The sequence below is a fragment of the Salmo salar genome, chromosome 20 (assembly GCF_965601325.2).
Source record: "Salmo salar chromosome 20, fSalSal1, whole genome shotgun sequence".
NCBI lineage: Eukaryota > Metazoa > Chordata > Actinopteri > Salmoniformes > Salmonidae > Salmo > Salmo salar.
Window position 1 is genome coordinate 66,295,105 of NC_138310.1, and position 27,137 is coordinate 66,322,241.

Sequence of the window (27,137 nt, forward strand, 5' to 3'; positions counted from 1 at the left end):
GGCGTCTAACCGCCAAACCTGACACATTACGAAAGCCATGCTGTATCAAATAATGACACGTTTATCACCATACAAAAACAATGGCAACAGAATATCTGACGACATCACTTTGTTCACCCTCCGTCTGCTGATCCCAGGTATCAAGAGCATAATTATAGTAATCATTGTAGAGTGTCGAATGTACTTAATATATACTTGAATTGAATGTGCTTATTACATTATGTCTGAGACTATTCATTATGTTGTCCTTACATAACACCATTAATGGCTATTCACACCTTTATGATAACACCTTCCATCCCACCTACCTTCACATCTCCCTATCCCATGGACAGTATGTGCTTGGTGTGGACTTGATTGTAACTCAACTGAAACAGGTGGACAATTTCTTCAATTATGTCATCAAGTTGTTCCTCGAGCACTGAGCTCATCCTGTGGCAGTCTATCTCAGATGCACAACTCTGTTGATGTACATTGGCTATAATCAACACAAAATCATACATTTACTGTCAGAGGATATGTCATGAAATTGTCTTACTTTAAAGTGCATCTGTGTCCTTCATTTCACCCCATGTTGATAAATCACTTTTAGTCTTGCATTCTAAAGCAACATTGTAGGTATGTCTACTGACAGAGATCATTGCTAAAATATGAAAAATGTATAAAAATACTTGATAATTGAAGTATATAGCAATGTTGAAAATACAACAACATGCAGTACTGAGATGTTTCTGAACATCCATATCTCATGTTACTATGTCTTTTGTATGGGATATTCCCTCTCACGCCCCTCTGCTCCTCAGGCCAGTATAAATATAGGGAGCTGGAGACAGAGATAAAGACAAAGTAAGATGAACACCTACAGGTGAGTCTTTGACAACTTCTTTTTTTAGCCATTTCACTGGAATGTCATCAACCAGAATACATATTTGCTTATTTTCTTAATAATAGATGCATGCCAAATGTGTGCTTTAATTAGTGCACAAATGTAAGAAGTGTGCTTGTATTTAATCTATCAATGCAAGATTATTCCGTATAATCTATAATTTCCTGTTTATTTGTGATTTTGTAATTGGCTAGCCTTTCAAAAGGGGATTGTGAGTTTACGGACAAAGTCATATCGATGTGTGATGTTTTTTCAGATAATGGCCTCAGAAGAGGTTGGTGAATGCCTTGGTCCTCATTGTGGTGTGTCTTGTACTTGCAGACTGAGAACAATGTGGCTGCCCCTGCTTGTGTGCCAGCTTTGCCTGATTCTGCGGAGTGAGGCCCAGACACCCAGCACTTTTTGCAACATGCACTCAACATTCAGACCACCAGGTTAGTGAATACACTGCTCAGCTGGTACAAGTACATCCATCCCCTCTTATTTCAACAGAGGTTAGGGTTGTGATAAAACATTTTCACACACATCAACGTCACCAAAATGTCAGGTAATTACTATTATAGTATAACAGTATTAGTATTAGTATTGTACCACATTGTGCGCTATTCCTTTGTCTTATCTAATGGTTCCTATCTCTGGTCTTTCCCAGTGAACTCGGACGTCACAGTGACCTGTGGTACTGAGGTTATGGAGTTGAGTATCTTGTTATGCCCAGTCTACTTTGGTGGATACAACGAAACCCTGATGGCCCTCAACGCACAGTTCATCCTCCCCGAGTGCCGTGGAATACCTGACTGGAACATTGACCCTCCAATCCTGAAATTCAATCTGTCAATAACTGCTGATGCTGTGGCTGTCTGCTCCAACACATTCAGGGTAAATCAATTACAGGAATGTATTTACCTGCTTGGTTAATTATGGTGAGAGAAAATTAGTATTTGATTCTTAATGTTGCCACCTATTATTCTAAGCTGGGTGTTTTGAATCTCTTTGTCTTGGCTCCAGATAACCAATGAAGTTGGGACTGGGTTATTTTCTGACTTCTCAAATGTCCAGTTTGTTAATATATCTGGCACCATCAACTCACTGGATCCCAGTGCATCTATTGTCACCAACCGCCGGCAGATCATCTACATGTTCTCCTGTCGCTACCCCCTGCAGTATCTGGTCAACAACAGTAAAGTCACAGTGTGAGTACTTAAATTCATCACCTACTCTACTGTAACTCCCAGTATAATTCTGCATAATTTTGTCTAATGACTCAAACAGCCTGTTCATTATTGAGTGTAAACCATGTACAGTATGTGTCCCTCCCCTTGACTGTCCACAGATCAGGTGTGAGTCTTGCAGTGAGGGACAATGACGGCAGCTTTGTCAGTACACTGAGCATGTGGCTCTACAGTGTAAGTGTCTACCTTCAGCACATTACTGCCAGAAGTACACAGTGCACTTCTATAGGATATGAAGCAATTGTGTTGTGCTTATAATAGACTGGTGTTATGCTGTGAAACAGGACACTGACTACACTCAGCAACTCATTGTCCCAGAGAATGGAATAAATCTGAAGACCAGAATCTTTGTGGGGGTGAAAGCCACCAGTCTAACAGAGAGGTAAGACTATAGACTTTGTCTTGTCAACTGTAACTCAGTGAAAGCCTTTTGTAAAGTACCGTACTGCAAAACTTACAATTTCTCACAAATAAAAAAACTAATATATTTAAGAAAAAAAATGCTGTAGCTATACTGCATTCTAGAATCTGTCCCTCTTTTCCTCTCTAAAGGTTCCACGTTCTGCTTGACCGATGCTATGCAACAACAAGTCCCGTTCCCAACAACAGCACCTACTATGACCTCTTTGTTGGGTGAGTCAGTATTATTCACCCAGTTTAATTTCTATAGATTTATGATAACTCTAACTGAAACTGAAGTATTTTTGGTTTCTGGTCACGCCTAATTTGTGTATGTGTACGGTATGTGTATGACTCATATCTCTTATCTCATCAAAGGTGTACACGTGATCGAAAAACCAGGGTCGAGTTGAACGGAGCGTCTCAGAATGCACACTTCTCCTTTGAGGCCTTCCGTTTCATTGAACACAAGAACATAACCGTCTCCACTTTCTACCTGCACTGTGTCACCCGACTCTGTGAGGTGTCCTCCTGCTCGTCCTTACTGCCCGTAAGTATCAACAGTTAGAAAATAACACACAGGTCACTGCCTTCACTCAGAGAAACAAAAGTAAACATTTTACAATAGTACACAGTGGCGGTCACGATCACATTCACAGTATTGCCCTTGCCTCTCTCTCGACATCCGGTTTGTCTACAACAACGTTCAAAGGTTTCAGCTTAACACCTGTTGCCTAGAGTCTGGGTTTCCCAGACTATATTGCCCTCTGTTCTGAAGAACCCTAATTTCTGAGACAACCCTATGATATTCTAAGCGTATCCAACTGAATAGATAAATGTTTCAAACCAATAGGAAATGAAAAATGACTTCCTGTCTGAACTCTGCCTGTTTGATCCCAGAACTGTTCAGGTTCCTCCAGGAGAAAGAGAGAAGCCCAGGGAGTGTTGGCCAATGATCAGGCCACAATCTCCTACGGACCCATCAAGACCAAAGTGGACGACGGTGCGACCATACTGTACCAGTGGTGTGATATGATAGCAGACATTAATGATATATCAGACATGAATTAATGACACTTGATGAGAGTGAAATTGATTAGTCATCTCATTGCTTATACAGAATGAGTAATTAAATGTATTGTAATGTAAGTCACATCATTCTTGACCATCTTATTCTGTTTCCATCTCCTACAGGTCTTCCAACAGCTTCATAATGTAAGAAATTCTACCAAGCTGCCCATGATAATCACAGTCATCAAAGCCTATGCCTTTCAATAAAATAAAGAAATGCACCCATTGGCTACAGTATGTTGATATATCCCTACTTTCTGCCCCTCCAACAGTCTCATTCCAGTCCCAGAGAAGCCCAATGGGCCATGAGGCTGTCAGTACTGCGGTGCTGGTTGTGATTTGTCTCTCCATGGCCCTGTTCATTGGTCTCTTCCTGAGGAGGAGAAGGTTATCCATCCTCCAATGAGATTTGGTCTAGGACCAGGGAAACACTCAGTGGGGTACTTTATATCCCCAGAGCACGTAGACAGCTGTTATGAAGACACGATACAGTGGCAGGTAAAATGAGCAAAGGAGGGTTAGTTCTCAATTCATGAGTAAAGGATGGTTAGTTCTCAATTCATGAGTAAAGGATGGTTCATTTTCAATTAATAAGTAAAGGATGGTTAGTTCTCATTTCATGAGTAAAGCATGGTTAGTTCTCATTTCATGAGTAAAGGATGGTTAGTTCTCAATTCATGAGTAAAGGATGGTTAGTTCTCAATTCATGAGTAAAGGATGGTTAGTTTTCAATTCATGAGTAAAGGATGGTTAGTTCTCAGTTCATGGATTACAATGTTATACACGTTAGTGAGAAAGTATTAAGCAACATTTCATGCATAATGTTGCAGAAACATAGCATTTTGGTTTATGTATACTCAGTAGCCTAAATACAATATTAGTTGAGTCAAGGAACATGTGGAAAGTAAAAAAAAAAACTAAACCAGACACATAGCTACACTACCGTTTTGGTAACAGATTGTTTTGGTAACAATCTGTTTGGTAACAGATTGAAGTACTAGCAGTCTAACTTCTCACATCCATCAGTAGTCTAAAACACACCTTTGGTTTTATATGTACAGACATGTTTGGATTCTCTTTGTTTGTGTGTACCTGGTTGACTGCCAGGGCTTGTCTTGGCTAGACTCCTGCTGGCTGTGGTCTGCCAAGAAATGGATAAAGATGTGGAAGAGACAAATGAACCTTCAAACCCACAAGAGAAAAAGCAGCTAATGGACTTTTTGGGCACAAAAAAAGGCAAGGTCATCAAAACATTATCCAAAAATAGTTAATATATTATCCCGTAGGTGGCAAACATGTAAAGCAATTCAAAATGTAGCAGGGAGTGGCATACACTAATGTACGAAGATTGTACTGTACAGTATTGCACTGTGGGAAACTTCTAGATAAGGACATGCAAATAGCTCTAGGGCTCTGCCACTAACAGTTTCATACAGTACTTATATTTACCCCTGACTCATCGGCTGCATCCCAAATGGCACCCTATTCTGTTTTTAGTGCACTACGTTTGGCCAGGGCCCTGGTAATGCACTATATAGGGAATAGGATGCCATTTGGTACGCTGTTGATCTTTCTCTCCACTGCCCTGGCTCAGGTGTACCTGTTCCTTGTACACTCTGGGAGCCAGACATGAGGCTGAGGTCCTTTGAGACGGTGAAGACGGACTGTCAGCTGCACTGCAGTGACTCGCTGGCCCAGCTCTGTACCTCCCTCTGCTTCTCCAGAACCATGGAGTTCATGAGAAATCAGCCCTGTCTCACTGACCACTTCTGTAATCACCGGGGAACGAGATTATAATTAACATACATTTTATATATATATATATATATATATATGTAATGAAACAAAAAATATAGCTTTTTTTATGTCTACCAAAAAAATCCCATTCTGGAATGTTACCAACAGTTTGAAAATAATGAAAATCAGTCATAGGTTCCCAAACCCATCATTTCCTGACCATGTATGGTAAAATGATAGTGCCTGCTGTTTGTGTGTCTGTCCACCAGGTGGGGATGGTTATCCGGAGCGCTCAGTGCTTTCTGCCCAAAGTGATCTGGCACACCAAGTACAAAGTCACATGTGAGGGCCATTATACAGGCAGTGTTGTTTGAAGAGATGGGTACAGAGTAGACTGTACATCACATCACACACAGACAGACCACGGATCTACTAAAACTCTTCACTTCTTCTGGACACTAATCAAAACTCTGAATACTCATCATTGCACATTCTTTAATTGTGGTTAATGTTAGGATGTACATTCATGTCATGGAAAATTGTCATATCAAATATAAATAATGGAGTGAGTAAACTTGTTGTGATTGAGAATTAAACACAGAAAATAAGTGTGTTTTGGCTATTAATAATAATATTTGGGTTGTATGATTATCATTAATATAACATTTGATCAACTTGTTCAGCAGATTTTTAGAAAAGCTTCTTCATTCCTATATATTTCAATATAAAATGTCTTTGATTATTCTAGATTACACATCACATGTACAGTATATAACATAAAACGCAACAACGTTATTTGAACTGTGGCAGGTTGAAGACTTTCTCTCAGTCGTTCTCATTTCAGCACAGTCTTTGCTGTGGTCAGCATTCTTAGTGGCAGTACATCCTCCACCCATTCATTTGGAGAGGTCATCATTCGTTCCCATAGAGCTACCTCGTCAGCATTCGAGTCCATCCAATTCACCAACGCCCCATAACTTCTGCCTGTAGGGAGAGATGGAGAGAACCTAGGCTTAGCCAATGAAGTCAATTGAATAAAATGAATGTACCTGTGTTTCTGTGGAGAAATCTAGAATATAATATAAAATCATAAAATAGAATAGTCCATTAGTACCTGTGCCAGGCCCCAGTCTTAGACCCCCTAGGAGGTTACTGGCCAGCTTGTTACGGTCCCACACAGTCAGCTCCACGCAGGCCTCCTTCAGGTCCTCCTGTCTGAAGCCGTCGTACACCAGGGTGTGGTTAAACACCGGCTCCACCGTCCTCCTCAGCACCCGCGTTTTCTGTCGACTCTTTCTGCTCGTGTCCGGGAGCACGAAGCTAAAGAGGAGTCAGGCAGTCTCACAAGTCAGGCAATTGTTTCAGAAATATTACATATACCTTCAACTATCACGAGCAAAGTAAATGTGAAAGGCTGGAAATTGAGGCTAAGGGGATATGTCTTATGATAGGCCTCCACATTTTCTGTTCTCCCCAGATGCTGTAGTTGTCCTTGATCATATTGAGCAATTCATACATTTCAAATGTTGATAGTATTTATGGCATGTGTTGTACGTACCACTTGACATATGGGTTGATGGTGGCCCCTCTGATGAGGGGAAGGTTCTTGCAGTCTTTCACCCAAATATGAACCTCACCTTTGTTAGAGGGGGGATCCTTTCCTGGGCCTAGTGGTTATAATCAAGCATGATTCAGTGAACTTGTGTACACTGTATCTTTCTGTTGCACAAAAGTCATATTTGAATGTATGGTAACTAGTTACCGAAAGCAACACATTTTCTTGATAAAATATACCTTTTCTATTTAATAAATTGCTTATAGACACTGGTGATGGTTAAGACATGTGAGGCGTGCAGACTCTTACTGTGGGAGACTTGAGGCAGGAAGCGTATGGCCAGTTTCATCTCCCCTCTGTCATCTGATGGCTGCAGACTGGAGGTAGGCTGAGGAGGCCAGGGGGAGACCGCCAGCACAGAGAGTACAGTGAGAACACCCCAATTTACTACATAGCACCACCACCTTACTGGACACACTCCAAACTACACTCACACCTCCACAACCCACTGTGTATAGCTTGTCATGTCACACCATTTTATTTTATTTTATTTAACCTTTATTTAACTAGGCAAGTCAGTTAAGAACAAATTATTATTTACAATGACGGCCTACAATGCTAACATGCACAGCATGTCATGTCACACAATATACGTATAGCATGTCATGTCACACAATGCTAACAGGCACAGCCATTTAAATAAATAGCAAAAGCATAGAGATGGATTTCAGTCTTGGATGAGTTTTTGGTACAGTACTGAGACCATTACACAGACGAAGCAGGTGTGATGTTGTCTCACCCTGGATTTCAGAGCTAAGTAGTTCATCTGGGTGTGGTCAAAGTCCCATTTGGACAGGTCCACATCCACCTCACCCAGAAAACTGTTCCTGCCAAAGGTGTCGTGGTGCCAGACGGAGAGAATGAGTGTCTGAGTTCGGAGGTGCTCCATACGAAGCCGATACTGATAAAGGAACAGGAAATACTTTTTGTTAAAAGCACTTTATGTCAGACCTGATGTACATGTAATGATACATTTCCCCATTCAACTTCAATTATATAGAGTTTTTAGAAACTCTCTTACTCTGAGGAGCTCGTTGAAAATGGGGTTGAGAGTCTTCTTCTTCACAGACGTTTTCCTCTTCCCTATATTGGCTTTGTCAGGTACCAGGTAACTTTTAACATACCTACAACAAGAAACACAAGAATCATACACACAAAGTACCATCTATTTCAGCAGTGTCCAATCAATCATGGAGTAGTAAATAAGAAAGCAAGGCTATATAAACTCAGCAAAAAAATAAACGTCCTCTCACTGTCAACTGAGTTGATTTTCAGCAAACTTAACGTGTGTAAATATTTGTATGACCATAACAAGATTCAACAACTGAGACATAAACTGAACACAGACATGTGACTAACAGAAATTGAAAAATGTGTCCCTGAACAAAGGGGGGGTCAAAATCAAAAGTAACAGTCAGTATCTGGTGTGGCCACCAGCTGCATTAAGTACTGCAGTGCATCTCCTCCTAACGGACTGCACCAGATTTGCCAGTTCTTGCTGTGAGATGTTACCCCACTCTTCCACCAAGGCACCTGCAAGTACCCGGACATTTCTGGGGGGAATGGCCCTAGTCCTCACCCTCCGATCCAACAGGTCCCAGACGTGCTCAATGGGATTGAGATCCGGGCTCTTCGCTGGCCATGGCAGAACACTCCTGTCTCGCAGGAAATCACGCACAGAATGAGCAGTATGGCTGGTGGCATTGTCATGATGGAGGGTAATGTCAGGATGAGCCTGCAGGAAGGGTATCACATGAGGGAGGAGGATGTCTTCCCTGTAATGCACAGCATTGAGATTTCCTGCAATGACAACAAGCTCAGTCCGATGATGCTGTGACACACCGCCCCAGACCATGACAGAGCCTCCACCTACAAAATCGATCCCGCTCCAGAGTGCAGGCCTCTGTGTAACGCTCATTCCTTCGACGATAAACGCAAATCCGACCATCACCCCTGGTGAGACAAAACCATGACTCGTCAGTGAAGAGCACTTTTTGCCAGTCCTGTCTGGTCCAGCGATGGTGGGTTTGTGCCCATAGGTGACGTTGTTGCCGGTAATGTCTGGTGAGGACCTACCTTACAACAGGCCTACAAGAACCCAGTCCAGCCTCTCTCAGCCTATTGCGGACAGTCTGAGCACTGATGGAGGGATTGTGCGTTCCTGGTGTAACTCGGGCAGTTGTTGTTGCCGTCCTGTACCTGTTCCACAGGTATGATGTTCGGATGTACCAATCCAATCCAAAGCAGGTGTTGTTACACGTGGTCTGCCACTGTGAGGACGATCAGCTGTCCGTCTTATCTCCCTGTAGATCTGTCTTAGGCGTCTCACAGTACGGACGTTGCAATTTATTGCCCTGGCCACATTTGCAGACCTCATGCCTCCTTGCAGCTTGCCTAAGGCATGTTCACGCAGATGAGCAGGGACCCTGGGCATCTTTCTTTTGGTGTTTTTCAGAGTCAGTAGAAAGTCCTCTTTAGTGTCCTAAGTTTTCATAACTGTGACCTTAATTGCCTACCGTTTGTAAGCTGTTAGTGTCTTAACGACCGTTCCACGGGTGCATGTTCATTAATTGTTTATGGTTCATTGAACAAGCATGTGAAGTTATTTTGATTTTTACGAATTATCTTTGAAAGACAGGGTCCTGAAAAAGGAGCGTTTCTTTTTTTGCTGAGTTTATTAGGAATTCCCAATATTCAGGGACCATAAGGAGTTCTATCAGGGGCCTAGTATAATAGTTGGCACTGTACTCACGGGTCAGAGCGGCCCCTCTTAGGGTCGACGGCGGCCAGGTCTCGGCATTGAGCCACAAAGATGTGGAACTCCCTGAGCTTCTGAACGTAGTTGATGGAGAACTGGATGTTCCCCTGCACCTCCACACCTCCATAGTCCCCACTGTACATGGTCATCACACTGCCACTCAGCTAACACACACACACACACACACACACACACACACACACACACACACACACACACACACACACACACACACACACACACACACACACACACACACACACACACACACACACACACAGTTCAAACCTTCTAAACAGTTTACATAAAACCTTAGCCTTTCAGGCAGTTCTCATTAAAATCATGATGTGAAAAACTATAAAATGTGTGGTTAATGGGACAATTAAGAGATTTAATAAGACTGTTAATATTGTATAATCATGATAGTTGCCAATAGAAAATGCCAGCTAAGCTTGGTTAGGCAGAACATGTGCGTGCTTTGAATGTGTGTTAGCAGAGCATGGGTGAAGTGAACATACAGAGGACACAGATGCCATGCCAGAGGAGCTGCTGAGGTTAGTCATAGATCTGCCTGTCTTCTGCCTGCCTCCATGGTAACTGTCTTCAGAGGCGGAGTCAGCTTCTCTGCAATCACTCTAGAATACAGACAGCATCGCAAGAATGCCCAGCGCACATACAGACATACAATGTTCTTTGACCTAAAGCGCTCGCATGGAATAAAGATGTTGTGGCTTTACCTCGTTCTGCAGGAACGAGGGAACAGATTTGCTCATCTTCTTCAAATGTTCAGGGTCAGAGTAGAGGGATGAGGAGGGAGAGGGGATGGTGGATGCTGAGGGAGGACAGAACAGAGAGAAGGATGAGAGGCTAAAGGTTCCATAATACTCTCATAACCTTATTACAGATCACTTACTGTAGCTATTGAATTACCCAGCAATGCTAGCATTCTACAACATAGAATAAAAAGCCTGTATTCTACATTATATTTGGAATAAACTGTCTAACCCAATATCAACCCAAAGGCTAATTAAATTTCCAAGAAAGGTACAAAACAATTCTTAACCATCACTGCTTCGCCTGAGGACATCAAGGGGAGCTAGTCTTCTTTCTTGTCCTGTAGGGAATTATGGAAAACATAGACAACATTACTTTTTCATCCCAACATGCATTAATCCTGGTACCTGGGCCATCCTGACAGCACCACTATAATGCCAGTATAGTGATTGAGGAGACAAGGGGCATTTCTCACGTGGTGGCATGGATGCTGTGATATCCTCAAGACTTTTGGCCAGATTTCGTGGGCGGGCCTGAGCTCTTTTCAATGCCTTCTGTACAGGGTCCTGATCCTCATCATCATTTTCACCTAAAACATCAGCCATTAGAGAAAGAGTTGCTCATACTGTACATGTAGATGCCTTCAACAAAGACGTGTTAAGAAAAACATTACATGTGGCCTCTTTACACTGATCATTTACACGGAGTATATAAAACACTAAGAGCACCTTCCTAATATTGAGTTGCAACCCCTCCTGCCCCCCTCCCCGCTTTTGCCATCCGAACAGCCTCAATTTGTTGGGGCATGGACTCTACAAAGGTGTCCATTCACCCTCTGAATGGCACACATACACAATTCATGTCTCAATTGTCTCAAGGCTTAAAAATCCTTCTTTATCCTGCCTCGTCACCTTCCTCTACACTGATTGAAGTGGATTTAACAAGTGACATCAATAAGGGATCATAGATTTCAACTGGATTCACCTGGTTAGTCTATGTCATGGAAAGACCAAGTGTTCATAATGTTTGTACACTCAGTGTATGTAGTCTGTTGTTTACAGATAGCCAAAGTATCTCTAGAGTTAAGTTGGAAGATAAAAATATGTTTGAAGTTGTAGAAAATAATTTGTTTTACTGGATATATTATATCATTACTCATAAAAGTAAACTCCGGAATGTTCTAGGTGTATCCTGGAGAGGAATGCCTAACTCAAACAAAGCAAAACTTGGCTTCTTAGTTGTTGGCTCTATCAGAGCACTATGTGATGTCAATAAAGTTACAAAAGAGTATCGTCCAACCCACAAATGAAACACAGGCAGCTGATTCCCTGCACACATTCTATTTACAATGACACAGATAGCCAGACAAGGAAACTGCATCCTGGATGCTGCCTGATCTAGAAAAACATTTATCAGATGATTACTTCACAGGGAACCAAGATAAACAAATAACTATTATGTTTTCATGATATATCACAGGTTACCTAACACTTGTACTAAAACAACAGGGCGCTACCGTACAGATCATCAAAACTCACGGTTTGAACTGGTCCTGGAGTTGGACCAAGTTTCAGACGCACTGCTCGATGCTATTTCAGACGCACTGAATGATGACTCTCGTCCAGTGTCAGTGCTGCCCTGGTTTGACCAGAGGGCCAGGGGGCGCTGCGTTATCTTGCTGCTCCTCCTACTATAGCGCTCCTCTGAGTCCACTAGGGTGCTGGATCTGACAAGCCCACCACTCAGGTCAAGTTCAACCCCAGGCGTGCCTGCTGCCTCCCTCTGCTCCTTTGCTGCCGGGGCCAGAGCAGTGTGGACGCTGGTCTTCTCTGAAAACTCCAGGTAATGGGGGTAGTCTTTGGGAACACAGACCCAAGTGCGAGGGGTCAGAGATTCAGACTCGTCCAATGATTTTGAGGACCTCCTTGGACCAGGAGGAGCGTGCTTGTTAGCACTCTGTCGTCTACCCTGTGTCCTCTTGGGCTGGACATGACTAATATCCAGTGTCTTTTTAGGGTACAACATAGAAGTTTGGGCCTGTTCCTCATTCATGTCTAATGTGAACATACTGGTGGCGCGCTGAAGGGAACTTGCACGTCCACTTCCACTTGAGTTTCCAAAACTGTCTTTTCTAGCTTTATGAGACCGAGATTCCTTTCCTGAGGTGCTTTGGGGCTTCAGGGCCTTTTTATCTTTGGTGAAGTCCTGTTCTGAGCCCCTTGTTACCTGGGGGACACCAGGGGCTCTTTGCTGCTCTGACTCTATGGTGATTTGAGGTGAGAAGTTGGCTTTAGTGTCAATCATAGCTCCTGATCTCACCTCAACTGATCTAGACTTTGACTGGTGCTCTTTAGTGTCAATCATAGCTTCTGAACCCACTCCAATCGATTTAGACCTTGACTGGTGCTCTCTGTCTTTGTTACCCCTGACTAAAGATGGAGGGGGAGATGGAGAAGATGGTGAAGAAGGTGAAGATGTTTTCTTGAGCCGGCTCTCATCCAAAGGTAGTGTAGCACTGACCTTTTGTGACTGGCTGGGGGCAGATTTGCTGTAGAAATCAGGGTCAACACATTGCTTTAACTCCAGCATTGAGTTCTGGGTATCCATTGGCTCCTTATTTTTAGGGCTTTTGAGTTCGTCAGAAGAGATCGGCCCTCTGTTATTCAAAGTGGCCTCACCCCAGAAGTTGCAGAGATTCTTAAACTGTGAGCGGTTTTCTCCGAGGCTTGGGGACGACTTCTCCAGTCTCTGATCCATCGTGAAGACTGTGAAATTCTGTATTTTTCTGTCAGAGGAAAGGTTGGAATTCCCTTCGTGGTCGCCGTCAGATTCGTTGCAGATTGACCTCAGGTCAAACTCAGACTTGGTGTACCTTTTATTCATCTTTCCTATGGCCGATGATGGAATTTGAGTCACACTGGCGTCCCCTGCTTCTTTTGATTGACCAGTGTAAAATATAGGCCGGTTATTCTCCTGCTCCCAGAAGGACTTGAGCTGCTTTATATTGTCTGCTTTGCTGTCCTGTTGAGGGGGAACCTGTTTTTTAGTGGACACACTTGACTGTACATTGACATTGCTTTGCTGAGTTTTGGGGGGAAACTGTTCACTTTCTTTTCCAACCTTGTGTCTAAACTTCTCAGAGTCTGGGCTGGTTGTAGGCTGGGAGAGTAGTTCAGGCAGTGGGTTGGGACTGGGCTTGGACCTGGCCCTGGATGGCATTTCAGGTTGGGGTTTTGGTATGGCAGGTAAGAGATTCACAGGCTGGGGGTTGACTGTGGGCTGGATGAGCAATTCAGGCTGAGGACTGAGTGTTAATGGGGAGAATATCTGATGTTCTGGGCTGAGTCTGGACTGGGACAGCATGTCAGGCTGAGGATGGTGTCTACTTAGGTAGAGTATTTCTGCCTGTGAGCTTCTTCTGTCTACTGTCATTGGGGATCTTCTGAGATCTTCTTCTGTTAAAGTCAAATTGTCCTTCTCACTTTGAGCCCCAGGAGTGTAGCTATCATCCCAGGTTGGCAGTGTACGTATCTCTATAGAGGGAGCAATAACAACACTATTTTGGGGTCTGTATACCTCCTGTTTGTAAGGGCTAACACTCGGCTGACCACTTCTCATATCTCGACTAGCAGTGCTTTGTTGAGTATCTAGGTTTAACCGTACATCTCCTTTTTCATCCCTGAGATTCTTCCTCGAAGACCCCTCCACACCGTATGACTCTGGGCCAGAAACAGTGCTATGAGACTTCTCTGCTAGTGCTCTCTCTTTCTCCATTGGTTTCTGTCTTTTGTCAATGATTGATCTACTGATGAGTATCTTGGGCCCAGTGTTGCCCTTCTCCCAGAAGGACTTCAGGTGACTGATTTTGGGTGGTTGGTTCTCATCTTGGACCTCTTTCTGTTTGACTTCTTGTGTTGCGACCTGTGGTCCAACAGCTTTGGCTGGAGGGCCACTGACCTTCTTCACATCCTCTTGCCTATCTATCACATCCTCTTCTCTATCTAACATCACTTCCTTGAACTCCTTCCAATGTGCTGCTCTCAGCCCCTCAGACTCAGACATGTGTCTCTTGGGCTGGTATGATCTTAATGTATTCAAAGGTGACTGGTCCGTAGGTTGATCCATAGAGGATTCAGAGGATTGATCCTTTACCTCTGGTGTTAAACACACTGACACTCCTCCTCCAATACTTTGCATATCCAGGCTGGGGTCAACATGTAGGAGCTTTCTCTTCACCTCAGGAGCTTTCCTCTCCGTCTGCTGAGACCTGCTCTCAAAGGTAGACCGATCATCTGTATCTGTTTTCACAGAGCAAATCACGTCTTCCTCCATGTCTGGTTGATCGCTCTCAGTCTCCAGCCAGTCGTTGCTGTCTGTGCTCCGGCTGAACCACTCTAAGACTTTAGAGATGGAGTCGTCCTGCTCCGCTGTGGGCTTGGGACTACGGGGGGCTGATTTAGAAGCAGGTTTGTGGTTTCCAGTTTTTTTATGAACATGCTTATCAGGCTTATCCCCAGAGTTATGGAGATCATGATGTTTCCATTGATCTGAAGAAAAAAAAAGTTCATTAAAGTGATATGATGCATGAAAAAATAAGCTAAAAAACTAAAGATTAGACATTTCAACAGTGGCCTAAAAATACCCTTCATCATTAGTGAGAATTCCATTGATTGATCACGTTCATGTATAACAATACCCTTTAATGAATTTGAATTCATTTTCACACTGGTTTTAGATTGTAGTGCGGGATCCATGAATTTTCACTTTCTGTCTTTGGACTTACCCACAGTGCTTGAAGGCAGACTAAGGTCCTCCTGTCTGATTGCGGTGTCCATATTGCGGGTTCTTATCATCTCCTTGTCCTGCATCTCAATGAGTTGAAAGGCTGCATGCTGAGAAGGCTGGTGGTGAGTAGGGGCCGTTAGTTCTGAGCTCGGAGAGAGTGGTATGGACAGAGGTTTTGAAAATGGACCATCAGACCTCTCTCTGCCCTGAGGAGGACCCACACTGACAAACTCTCTCTGGATGAGACCATCGCTACCTTCACTCTTCTGATGACCTGTGTAGGATTTATCTGTGTGTCTGTCATTATCAGAGTGTGTGGTAGGTCTAAGGTTCAACAGTCTGAGAGGCTTTGGCTCACTCAGGGGCCTCAATGGAACTTTGGAACTCTCAGTTTCCCTAAGAGGAGAAGGGGTTCTCACTAGGTGTCTGACAAGTGAGTTATCTGAGGGCTCTGCTCTCCTCTCTTTTTCATGGGCCTCTTTCGCTCTCTCAAACTCAGTATTGGTGGAGACTAGGGTTAAATGCTTCAGTGGCTTGTGGGAGTGGTGACTCAAAGTGTTCAGTTGCTGACTGGAGGGAGATACTGGAGTTGCATTGTTCTGCAACTCAGAGATGGGAGTTGGATACATTTTCTGTGACTGAACATCCAAAGCCCCCTGGCTAGACTGGTTGGAGCCACAGCTGGAGCCATGTTGGAGACTTCCCTGAGAGGCAGGGACGATGACCTTTGACCCAGCTGGATGACCCTGCAGCCCAGGGATGGAGACATCACTGCCTGTGAGAGAGCTCTGTGAGTGTCGGGAGAGGATGGTTCTTTTCTTGGGCACGGGCCTGAATCCTAGAGAGGACCCCTCGGAGGTGGCAGAGCCTGCTGAGTTGTGACTGGTGGAGTCTGCTGTCATGTGAATCTTCAGGGGAGATAAGGGCTCTGTGTGTGTGAGAACACAATGGTGGAACATGAGGAGATAATGATTATTTACTGTGATAAATGATTTCCATGTCACAGGCCTGGTTGGCATCAGTATCACCTTACTACAGATATATGATCTTAATTTGACCTATATTGCCACATCAAAAATAATCCAGCAGCAATAGGATTTGAACGTTTAGTCCATAATGTTGCTTGGTCGTGATTATGCTATTAGCTAGCCAAAAGTAGGCTAAATGAAAACTGCAATACTGTTAATATAGCCATGTGTTTTTTATGAATTTATGTAAATCAAGAAGCTCATCTGCAGTGCAGGAACATTCTCAGCAACAAAATAATGATCAAATTAAGATCCTACATCTGTAAAGCACTATTGTGAACCAGCCAAAATTTGTTCTCACACTATCCTGAAAGATCATGTTATTCAATTTGACTCAACCTCCTATTCTTCAATGTACCATAATGCTTGATTGTGTAAAAAGGTGTATGCACTGCACTCTAACCTGCTTCAGATGCTTTCTCAGTCTCTTGATTTCCATTGGACTGTTTTTCTGTCTTCTCTACCTCTAGAATAAGGGATGCTCGATTGAAAGGATTGTGCCTTGGCTGGAATGAGAAGAGAAGAAAATATATATTTCACTATATTTCCCAATACTCTAAAAGTCATACTGTGATATGATGATTGGGAAAACAGAAATAAATCAGAACAGCATGAAAATGCTTTGTTTGTTTATTCTGTTCATGCTTCACATATATTCTCTGCAAATGAAATCTCACCTACCCTTCCCGGGGAGCGCACCACTGAATTCAGTCTCTCTTTCTCTGCATCTGATACATTTAGGCTTTTGCTGCAAAGGAGACAGAATGATCACTATCAGAATAGAATAGGAATTGGGGTTTATACTATAGATGAGTAGCCCTCAGAGCACCAGGATTTAAAAAACATGTTTTTAATTAACCTTTATTTAACTAGGCAAGTCAGTAAAGAACACATTCTTATTTACAATGACGGCCTAGCCCAGCCAAACCCTCTCCTAACCCGGACAACGCTGGGCCAATTGTGCGCCGCCCTATGGGACTCCCGATTACGGCCGGTTATGATACAGCCCAGTATCAAACCAGGGTCTGTAGTGATGGCTCTAGCACTGTAATGCAGTGCCTTAGAGCGCTGTGCCACTCGGGAGCCCAGATACACTGTACTGGATGTCAAATCAGATGGACATTGGAGACCACTGTTACACTGTAGCCTTGTAAGGAAAGGGCATAGTATCTGCACTTCCTCATTCAGCACCTCTGTGACCGGCTGTTCAGTGAACAAGCCTCCTGCATAACTGATGCCTGCTCACATGTGATTCATTGGGACATCAAAGGGAGGCAGGGCTGTGGAAGAGTAGACTCACCTAGAGAGCTGGCTGCTGCCCACTGGGAGTCAGGGAGGTCTACACAGCCCATATGACCTCATGCACAGCATGCCAAACACACCAAGATTCACTACAAGACTTATAGAAAGCTTCACTTTGTATTTACTTTAGGAAGTGATGTAAGTTATAATACAAGTGACTGGGCAGAGAATAATACTGGCATGTTACCTGTACAATAACAGCCACACATAAAATTACAGGCCTCTCTAGTTGAATTACTTGCTTCTCAAAATAATAACTTTTTGTAGCATTCCCATACTGACTGACTCCTAGCCTCGCGAGACCACATCCTGTAAATATAATAGAGCAGACAGATTCCATGTAAGCAGTGAGCACCACCTATGTTGACTCAAATTGAGATTGAGTCACGAGACACACCTAAGACACACACACGTGCATCGCTGCGCGCGCGCGCACACACACACACACACACACACACACACACACACACACACACACACACACACACACACACACACACACACACACACACACACACACACACACACACACACACACACACACACGACAGGACTCAGGAACTGTTCAAACACCAGAGTATCTCACTCACTCTGTACAGGCAAGCGCTATGATTGATCACTCATGCTGAACTGCTATACTGACCTAGCCTCAAGGCATGGTTATGAGACTGGGTAGAGTAATGGGGTACAGCAGAGAGAGGGATGGGTTAGGAAGGAGGACAGAGGGGTGGGAGGAGGAGTGCAGGGGAGCAGTGGATCACCTGTTCTTCTGGGGCTGTGTTGGCTGTGTTGGTGCCTCCAGGAGCCTGGCAGGTTTTGGAGGGGGGGTGATGTCTGAGACTTTACCGCTGACTGCTCCGGGTCTGGAAAGAAACCCATCTGCAGGACAGACAGACATACATACAGAGAGACAGACAGGGAATACAGTAAGTGCTTATAGTACACTCTCTATAAACTCAATAACCCATGTCTGCTGATGATCTGAACATACTGTACAAACCCGATAGCATAAACTTGACATATTAATACAACGTTTAGCACTAAAGTATATATATATCTCCCTCTCTAACTTTAAGCATCAGCTGTCAGAGCAGCTTACCGATCACTGTACCTGTACACAGCCAATCTGTAAATAGCACACCTCATCCCCATATTATTACTTACCCTCTTGCTCTTTTGCACCCCAGTATTTCTACTTGCACATCCTCATCTGCACATATATCACTCCAGTATTAATGCTAAATTGTAATTATTTTCGCCTATTTATTGCCTACCTCCCTACTCTTCTACATTTGCACACACTGTACATAGATCTTTCTATTTTTATTTTATTTTGCGTTATTGACTGTAGGTTTGTTTATGTGTAACTCTGTGTTGTTGTTTTTGTCGCAGTGCTATGCTTTATCTTGGCTAGGTCGCAGTTGTAAATGAGAACTTCTTCTCAACTAACCTACCTGGTTAAAAAAAGGTGAAATAAATAAATACAATTAAAAAAAATTAAATATATTCTACTCTGATGTATGGCTTTTTCATTATACGGCAGTATGTGTGAACTGCGTGAGAATGACTTACTGTATGCAGCGCTCAATTAGTGTTTGAACAGTGTTTTTGACCCACCTAAAGAACCTGCTTTCCTCTGCTTCATGGAGGCCAGGATGACTTCGGAGCCATGGATCTTCTCCCTGTGTCTCAGAGACTTGGCCTCGTAAAACCACTCCCCTGTCAGGTACTTGAGCCTGCTGTCCACTGTGGCACTGGTTTTCTGCAGCTGCCTGATGGGAAAAACACACCCAGGTACATCACAGTATACAGGGTACGGTACAGTTACCCATTAAACACATTACATAAGCACAAGAGGTAGAACACAGTTCAGTCAAGGATGTGATTCTGAATAATTACCTTTAGGTAATGCCATTGATTTATGGTTGAGAGACACACTATAGGCTAAATGTTGACGGGAATGGTACATTTACCACCACATGAGCTAACAATCTAACCCAATAGACATTGGAACACAATGCAGCGCTTGTGCCAAATAGTTCACATTCTTTGTGAGGAGAAAACGTATTTAATTCAATCAATATTAAATGAGGGAAAGCTCAACAATGATTTCTGTTTGAATTAGTTGTTGGTGAGTAAGCAAGATGTTTATTCTGGGGGATTATTTAAGATACTCTTTGAAGAGGTAGGGTTTCAGATGTTTTCGGAACATGGGCAGGGACTCTGCTGTCCTAGCTTCAGGAGGAAGCTGGTCCCACCATTGGGGTGCCAGGACAGAGAAGAGTTTGACTGGGATGAGTGGGAGGTGCCATCCTGTAGGGGTGGAGCATTCTGGATAAGTTGCAGGGGTTTGATGGCACAAGCGGGGAGCCCAGTCAACAGCGAGTTGCAGTAGTCCAGACGGGAAATTACAAGTGCCAGGATTAGGACCTACGCCACTTCCTGTGTGTGGTAAGGTCGTACTCTGCGGATGTCGTAGAGCATGAACCTGCCACCCACTCGACTCCTCTGATGTCAAAAACTACAACCCGTATCGCTTCTTTGGGGTGGCAGGTAGCCTAGTGGTTAGAGCGTTGGGCCAGTAACCGAAAGGTTGCTAGATCGAATCCCCGAGCTGACAAGGTGAAAATTTGTCGTTCTGCCCCTGAACAAGGCAGTTAACCCACTGCTCCTAGGTCGTCATTGTAAATAAGAATTTGTTCTTAACTGACTTGCCTAGTTAAATAAAATAAAAAACCTGCAGGAGTGAGTCACTGCGTTGATGTTTTCAGAGAACAACAGGGTGTTGTCCAGGATCACACCAAGGTTCTTTGCACTCTGGGAGGGGGACACCGTGGAGCTGCCAACTGTGATAGAGAGGTCTTTGAGCGGGAGGAGGAAGAGCAGCTCTGTCTTGTTGAGCTCGAGGTGGTGGGATGACATCCAAGCTGAGATATCTGCCAGGCTCGCAGAGATGCATGTAGCCACCTGGGTGTCAGAATGGGGAGAGGAAAAAAGTAGTTGAGTGTCATCCGCATAGTAAAGATAGGAAAGACCTTGTGAGGATATGATGGAGCCGAGTGACTTGGTGTAGATAGAGAAGAGGGCTGAGATCCGAGCCCTGGGTGAAACTAGTAGCGAGAGATACGTGGTGTAGACAAAGATCCTATCCACGTCACCTGGTAGGAGTGGCTGCCAGGTAGGATGAAATACAAAAGTGTGCAGAGCCTGAGACGCCCATCCTTGAGATGAGGATCTGATTGTTTACGTTGTCGAAAGCAGCGGATAGATCTAGGAGGATGAGAACAGAGGAGAGAGAGTCAGACTTCGCAGAGCGGACAACCTATGTGACACAGAGAAGACCAGTCTGGTTGAGTGACCTGTCTTGAAGCCTGACTGGTTAGGGTAAAGAAGATCGTTCTGAGAGAGATAGCGAGAGAGTTGGTCAGAGACAGCACGGTCAAGTGTTTTGGAAAGAAAAGAAAGAAGTGATACCAGTTGTAGTTTTTGACATGAGAGGAGTCGAGTGTTGGTTTCTTGAGGAGGGGGAACGACTTGGGACATTTTGAAGTCAGAGTGGATGCAGCCAGTGGTCAAGGATGAGTTAATGAGGGAAGTGAGAAGTTCTCCAGAGATGGGGTCGAGGAGGCAGGTTGCAGGGCAGCCGGACCTCAATACTCGCAGGATTTCATCTTGAGAGAGAGGGGAGAAAGAGGTCAAGGCGTAAGGGAGTTCTGTGGGAGTGGGACCAGTGGACTCAATAGGCTGAATGAATGAGGAGCTGATGTCGTCAACCTTCTTTTCAAAGTGATTGACAAAGTAGTCCTCAGAAAGGGAGGATGGAGTGTGTGGAGGATTAAGAAGGGAGGGGAAGATGGAAAAGAGAAGGTAAACAACCCTGGTCATGTGAAAGAGGGGTAGCACATTAATACACACGATTGGCGTTAATCCTTTTACACTAAGGCCATGGCTGAACACACAAGTCGACCATACAGAGTCAGTCTCCAGTCTTCTACTGTTATAAAATAGACTTGTCTGGCCAACTCCATTACAGAATCAAAGTGAATAGGCCTTTGTTTCTCAACTTTTTTCTCACTGTGGAACTGCTTTGACAAGAAGGCTTAAGACGAAGCTAATTTAAGACTCAGTTGTCCTTAGTTGGCACGTCTGAATGTGTAATGACATGACAAGAAATTCTAGGACTGTCTGAGTATACATCAACACGACGTTGTTTATGTAGTGGATGTGCCTCAGGATTCCATGGTTAAACGCAGTGAGGTGTATATCTGTGTTCTACCTCTGAGGGTATCTATTTCAGACCATTGAGCCTGCATTTTTCTCTCCCACGTGGTTCTGTAAAGTTGAATCGGAGGGTTAATCTAATTGCTTATCTCACATTGAGGCCTCTCTGTGGTGGAGGCTGTGTCCATATCCGGCTGAGTTGTTATTATATTACAGACAGACAAACATCACTTCACCAGCCTTTTTACCTCTCCCACACAGGTGGGGGGAGGTTGACAGAGAAACCACTCTCCTCATAGAATGAAAGGGAACGAATAGGCACTAAAAAATAAAACAATATGGAATACATTACATTATCTAAAACAATATAGCATATTTACATGCAATACACAAAGCATGTATTTGATTACATAACTATAATTTCAGCTAGAGGGTGGAGATGCTAAGTGGGGCAACACTAATGTTTTATCAAAATATGTGGAAACTAGGAAATACACTAATGACACAGTCGTGGTTCAGAGCTGTGAGAATATGGCTATCACAAACTCACTTGATCCTCTCCTCCTCTGCTTTCTTCAGCTCTTCGTCTCTCTTCAGCACAGTCATGATCATCGCCTGTTCCTCCTCCGTCAGATGGCTCAAGTCTATCATGGTGACTCAGGTTCTCTCTCGCCCGGGCTGGTGTGGAAAAGGCTTGGAGTTGGGACCTGAGGCCTGTTGAGGCAGTCAGTGATGGGATGTGATGGGCAGCGTCTGTCTCTAAGCTCGGAGCTCTAGAGGCATCGCTCAGGTAGCTGGCACCTGCAGAGTTGATAAGAATATTCAAGGTGTGAGTTCCTGGAGGCTTTGTTTTCATCTTCCCACAATTCACACATTGCTCATCATAGTAAAACAGTGCCTCTAAGCAAAAACAGACACATGACCAAAGGCTTGAGTATGTGATCATAGCATGGCCTTTCTCTTGGGGAAACATTTCAAAGCAGGTGCTTTTGAACTGATGCTACAGTACAGTATAGTACATTTTGTCCTTAGGTAAGGTTGTTAAACTGTTCATGTCAAGATTAGGCTCTATATGGAAAACGTTGTGAAGACTGTAAATGAACAGTAAATCAACACTAATTCAGTAAATCATGCTGGATCAAACACTAATTCGGTAAATCATGCTGGATCAAACACTAATTCGGTAAATCATGCTGGATCAAACACTAATTCAGTAAATCATGCTGGATCAAACACTAATTCGGTAAATCATGCTGGATCAAACACTAATTCAGTAAATCATGCTGGATCAAACACTAATTCAGTAAATCATGCTGGATCAAACACTAATTTGGTAAATCATGCTGGATCAAACACTAATTCGGTAAATCATGCTGGATCCAACACTAGTTCGGTAAATGATTTTTTTATTTAACCTTTATTTAAATAGGCAAGTCAGTTAATAACTACAAATTCTTATTTACAATGACAGCCTACACCGGCCAAACCCGGACGACGCTGGGCCAATTGTGCACCACCCTACGGGACTCCCAATCACGTCCGGTTGTGATATAGCCTGGATTCGAACCAGGTGTCTGTAGTGACGCCTCTAGCACTGAGATGCAGCGCCTTAGACCACTGTGCCACTCGGGAGCACAAAATCATGTTGGATCAAACATTCTAATTCAGTAAATCATGCTGGATCAAACACTAATTCAGTAAATCATGCTGGATCAAACACTAATTCAGTAAATCATGCTGGATCAAACACTAATTCAGTAAATCATGTTGGATCAAACACTAATTCAGTAAATCATGCTGGATCAAACACTAATTCAGTAAATCATGCTGGATCAAACACTAATTCAGTAAATCATGCTGGATCAAACACTAATTCAGTAAATCATGCTGGATCAAACACTAATTCAGTAAATCATGTTGGATCAAACATTCTAATTCAGTAAATCATGCTGGATCAAACATTCTAATTCAGTAAATCATGCTGGATCAAACACTAATTCAGTAAATCATGCTGGATCAAACACTAATTCGGTAAATCATGCTGGATCAAACACTAGTTCAGTAAATCATGCTGGATCAAACACTAATTCAGTAAATCATGCTGGATCAAACACTAATTCAGTAAATCATGCTGGATCAAACACTAATTCAATAAATCGTGCTTGATCAAACACTAATTCAGTAAATCATGCTGGATCAAACACTAATTCGGTAAATCGTGCTGGATCAAACACTAATTCAGTAAATCATGCTGGATCAAACACTAATTCGGTAAATCATGCTGGATCAAACGCTAATTCAGTAAATCATGCTGGATCAAACACTAATTCAGTAAATCATGCTGGATCAAACGCTAATTCAGTAAATCATGCTGGATCAAACACTAATTCAGTAAATCATGCTGGATCAAACACTAATTCAGGAAATCATGCTGGATCCAACACTAGTTCAGTAAATCATTTTTTTATTTAACCTTTATTTAACAAGGCGTTGATCACCCCGGTGTTCAGAAACATCTAAAGCACAGTAATTCAACTCTCCACCCACTGACTGCACCATCCGAGTATTTTGTAGTTGAGATAAACTAATACAGAGTACACTTAGTCCATGTGACCGTCAACTTAAATGAATTCGGTTTTATCCAGCATGATTTACTGGATTTTGTGCTCCCGAGTTGCACAGCAGTCTAAGGCACTGCATCTCAGTGCTAGAGGCGTCATGACAGACACCCTGGTTCGAATCCAGGCTATATCACAACCGGCCGTGATTGGGAGTCCCGTAGGGTGGCGCACAATTGGCCCAGCGTCATCCGGCCATAAGAATGAGTTCTTATTAACTGACTTGCCTATTTAAATAAATCGTGCACAGTGAGTGAAATAAGGTAGTAATAAATCATGATTTACAGTCATTGAGAAACAAAAGACTATGTTGAGTTGACAGTCAGCTGAAATCAGCATGAATATAATTTGCCATACCTATGTTGGGTATAATGAAGCCCTAAATAGATTAGGATTTATTCCTGTGTAAACCATTTGGCGAATAGGCTGCGTTCACACAGACAGCCCAATTCTGATATTTTTTCCACTAACTGGTCTTTTGACCAAGCACATCAGATCGTTTCACATCAGATCTTTTTCAGAGCTGATCTGATTTGTCAAAAGTCAAATTATTAAAAACATTATCAGAATTGGGCTGTCTGTGTAAATGCAGGCACAGAATTCCATGTTGAAACCCCTCATTCAAACGTTTATTTTTTCCTTCTCAATGAAATTCTGCTGACTTACCTTAGTTTGAATTTAGATGGGTTGCATACTTTACTTAAATCAATCAATAAAAATCTCTATAAGATTAGGGTCAACTCTGATAGAAGTTATGAATAATTTGTCCTCCATTATCAACAGTTAACATATTGTAGTGTCCACTGCCTTAATACAAAACCAGCAACCTTGTGAAGACTTCTTAGTGAAAATGGCTAATAAATATTGGGTAAACAGCTAAAAAGCTTACAGCTAAACATTTGTCAGAAAGAAAGATACATGAATATGGAAGCCTCATATGTGTACTATCTGGGTTCTGTCCTGTCTCATGGATTTCGACATTGATGTTAGCTATTCACATTATAGTTGAATGTAAAACATTTCATAATTTCATATTGTGGGTGTGAACTGTCAGTAAATCAAAGAGATAGGCTTTTTAAATATATTTTTTTTATAGTAGCCTACAATAGTAGCAGATAACCTATAAAATGGAAATGTTTTGTGCAATGTTATGTTTTTGCCTGCTTAATCTGTCTCATAACTAAGTTAGTGTAACTGGATAATTAAATTGCATAGACTAATGTCTTCTTCTCAGAAAGAGAAGCCCTAAAGCTGCAGTATCTTAGTCCTCTTTAAAATAAGTTTGCATTTGTTGTATATAGGAAAACAATAAGATCAGCCTCGTAAATAAAAATAACATGTTATTTACATATTTTAATAGGCACCTGCACATGATGCTGGCTTGAAAAACACCATCCTAAAAAGTAGCCCACATAAAGAATAAGATTGAATACACAGGTCTCTGAAATCTAAATTCATTGTATGATATTTTCTGACGAACCTTAAGATATGAGGCAGCTCGTAATCATTTTCGTTCACAAGTGTTGCCTTCAGAACAGTGGGGATAGACAGCGAATAAAATGTCTGTGTTATGTCAATAACTTCAGTTTTATTGTTTCCCAAATGTCACTGTGGGTAAGGCTTCACAGCGCCTTTATGTTCTTCCTCATCAGACGTTAAAATCCGAAGAACAATAGATTGATATCTTACTTTGTAACTTTTTGGAGAGACAAATACAGACCAAACAAAAAATTGTAAATACAAAGTTTTACCTTGTTTTGGAAACTACCTCTGTCTGTAGAGAAATTCGGACATCCACTGGAGGTAGGTGGGTCAGACTCAGGGAGGTGTGTGCTTCCCTCAAATGGGTTAAGTGCCCATAATGACTAGTGGTCACTGTTCAATGCCAGCAGTCAACGTTGATAGCAGCCTATACTGTAGCAACTTCAACAAGTGTATGAAGAGCTAACACCATTGAAAATACAGTTGTCCAATAAAAATAGTGTTGTCGTATTTTCATACGGGAATCTTAAACATAGCTAATGTTATCGTATTACAATCGTATTACACTGCGCCAATGGAAATATGTAAAATTGTATAAAAGGAACACGAACAAGGTGCTAATTTATTATCCGTGTCATGTGGCATATTCCCTGCCAGTTGTGAAATTCTTAACCTCAAGATCCAACCCACAAAGTAAAGATGATTGTTGAGATTATGGCAGTCTGTTTGTCAAGGAGGAGTGTAAGCCTGAGGCTTGATGGAGCACAGGTGTTTCAACACGCTGACGTGGACAAATGCAAATGTAAATATTGATAAATACAACACTGTAAATAGACTCCAAGTGATTGCATACATTGTTGGAGTAAATTACCTTTCATCCAAATGCAGTATACTGTAAACTTGAATAACCACAATAGTTCTGTTTTATAGAAATTGGACACTGGGTGGCAGTCTTGTTCAGATAAAATATACAAGGAAAGCTGCAAATAATTTTTGTGGAGGGGCCCCATGAAATGCCCTACAAGGAAGCTGAGGACATAAAATATTAAAATACAGAAGAAAGGCAAAAAGTCATCCAGAAGCTAAGAGAATCCACATATACTACATGACCAAAAGTATGTGGACACATGCTTGTCAACCATCTCATTCCAAAATCATGGGCATTAATATGGAGTTGGTCCCCCTTTGCTGCTATAACAGCCTTCACTCTCCTGGGAAGGCTTTCCCCTAGA

At 42.7% G+C, this 27,137-nt stretch overlaps 2 protein-coding genes across 3 annotated transcripts; one reads left to right on the plus strand and one right to left on the minus strand.

Moving 5' to 3' along the window:
* Positions 1-851: 851 nt before the first annotated feature.
* Positions 852-3,819, plus strand: LOC106581082 (zona pellucida-like domain-containing protein 1). The gene is made up of 10 exons (XM_014162794.3): positions 852-865; positions 1,208-1,320; positions 1,536-1,762; positions 1,892-2,076; positions 2,217-2,289; positions 2,400-2,497; positions 2,668-2,748; positions 2,893-3,064; positions 3,415-3,517; positions 3,709-3,819. Exons 1-10 carry the CDS (start codon positions 852-854, stop codon positions 3,726-3,728), a joined length of 1,086 nt encoding a protein of 361 aa, XP_014018269.2. The 3' UTR covers positions 3,729-3,819.
* Positions 3,820-5,800: 1,981 nt separating this feature from the next.
* On the minus strand, positions 5,801-26,677 carry LOC106581144 (uncharacterized). Of its 2 annotated transcripts, XM_014162984.3 has the most exons (19): positions 26,175-26,676; positions 22,356-22,606; positions 19,202-19,356; positions 18,346-18,463; positions 16,964-17,030; positions 16,686-16,788; positions 15,253-16,182; positions 12,008-15,016; positions 10,945-11,058; positions 10,759-10,809; positions 10,433-10,527; positions 10,214-10,330; positions 9,690-9,859; positions 7,959-8,061; positions 7,677-7,838; positions 7,187-7,265; positions 6,881-6,989; positions 6,437-6,642; positions 5,801-6,306 (listed from the first exon to the last, which is right to left on the minus strand). In XM_014162984.3, exons 2-19 carry the CDS (start codon positions 22,454-22,456, stop codon positions 6,158-6,160), a joined length of 5,838 nt encoding a protein of 1,945 aa, XP_014018459.3. In that variant the 5' UTR covers positions 22,457-22,606; positions 26,175-26,676; the 3' UTR covers positions 5,801-6,157. The 2 variants fall into 2 exon arrangements, with proteins under 2 accessions (XP_014018459.3, XP_045559767.2); XM_045703811.2 differs by lacking the exon at positions 10,214-10,330 and having other exon boundaries at positions 26,175-26,677.
* Positions 26,678-27,137: the final 460 nt, after the last annotated feature.

Excerpts from the sequence above, each read along its gene's own strand:
- LOC106581082 (XM_014162794.3), top strand. Across the intron at positions 2,077-2,216 it reads AACAACAGTAAAGTCACAGT|ATCAGGTGTGAGTCTTGCAG; the intron begins GTGAGTACTTAA and ends GACTGTCCACAG. Across the intron at positions 2,290-2,399 it reads TGAGCATGTGGCTCTACAGT|GACACTGACTACACTCAGCA; the intron begins GTAAGTGTCTAC and ends GCTGTGAAACAG.
- LOC106581144 (XM_014162984.3), bottom strand. The coding sequence starts at position 22,456 with ATGATAGACTTGAGCCATCTGACGGAGGAGGAACAGGCGATGATCATG. Across the intron at positions 10,331-10,432 it reads CCTCGTTCCTGCAGAACGAG|AGTGATTGCAGAGAAGCTGA; the intron begins GTAAAGCCACAA and ends TCTGTATTCTAG. Across the intron at positions 6,307-6,436 it reads AAGACTGGGGCCTGGCACAG|GCAGAAGTTATGGGGCGTTG; the intron begins GTACTAATGGAC and ends CTCTCCCTACAG.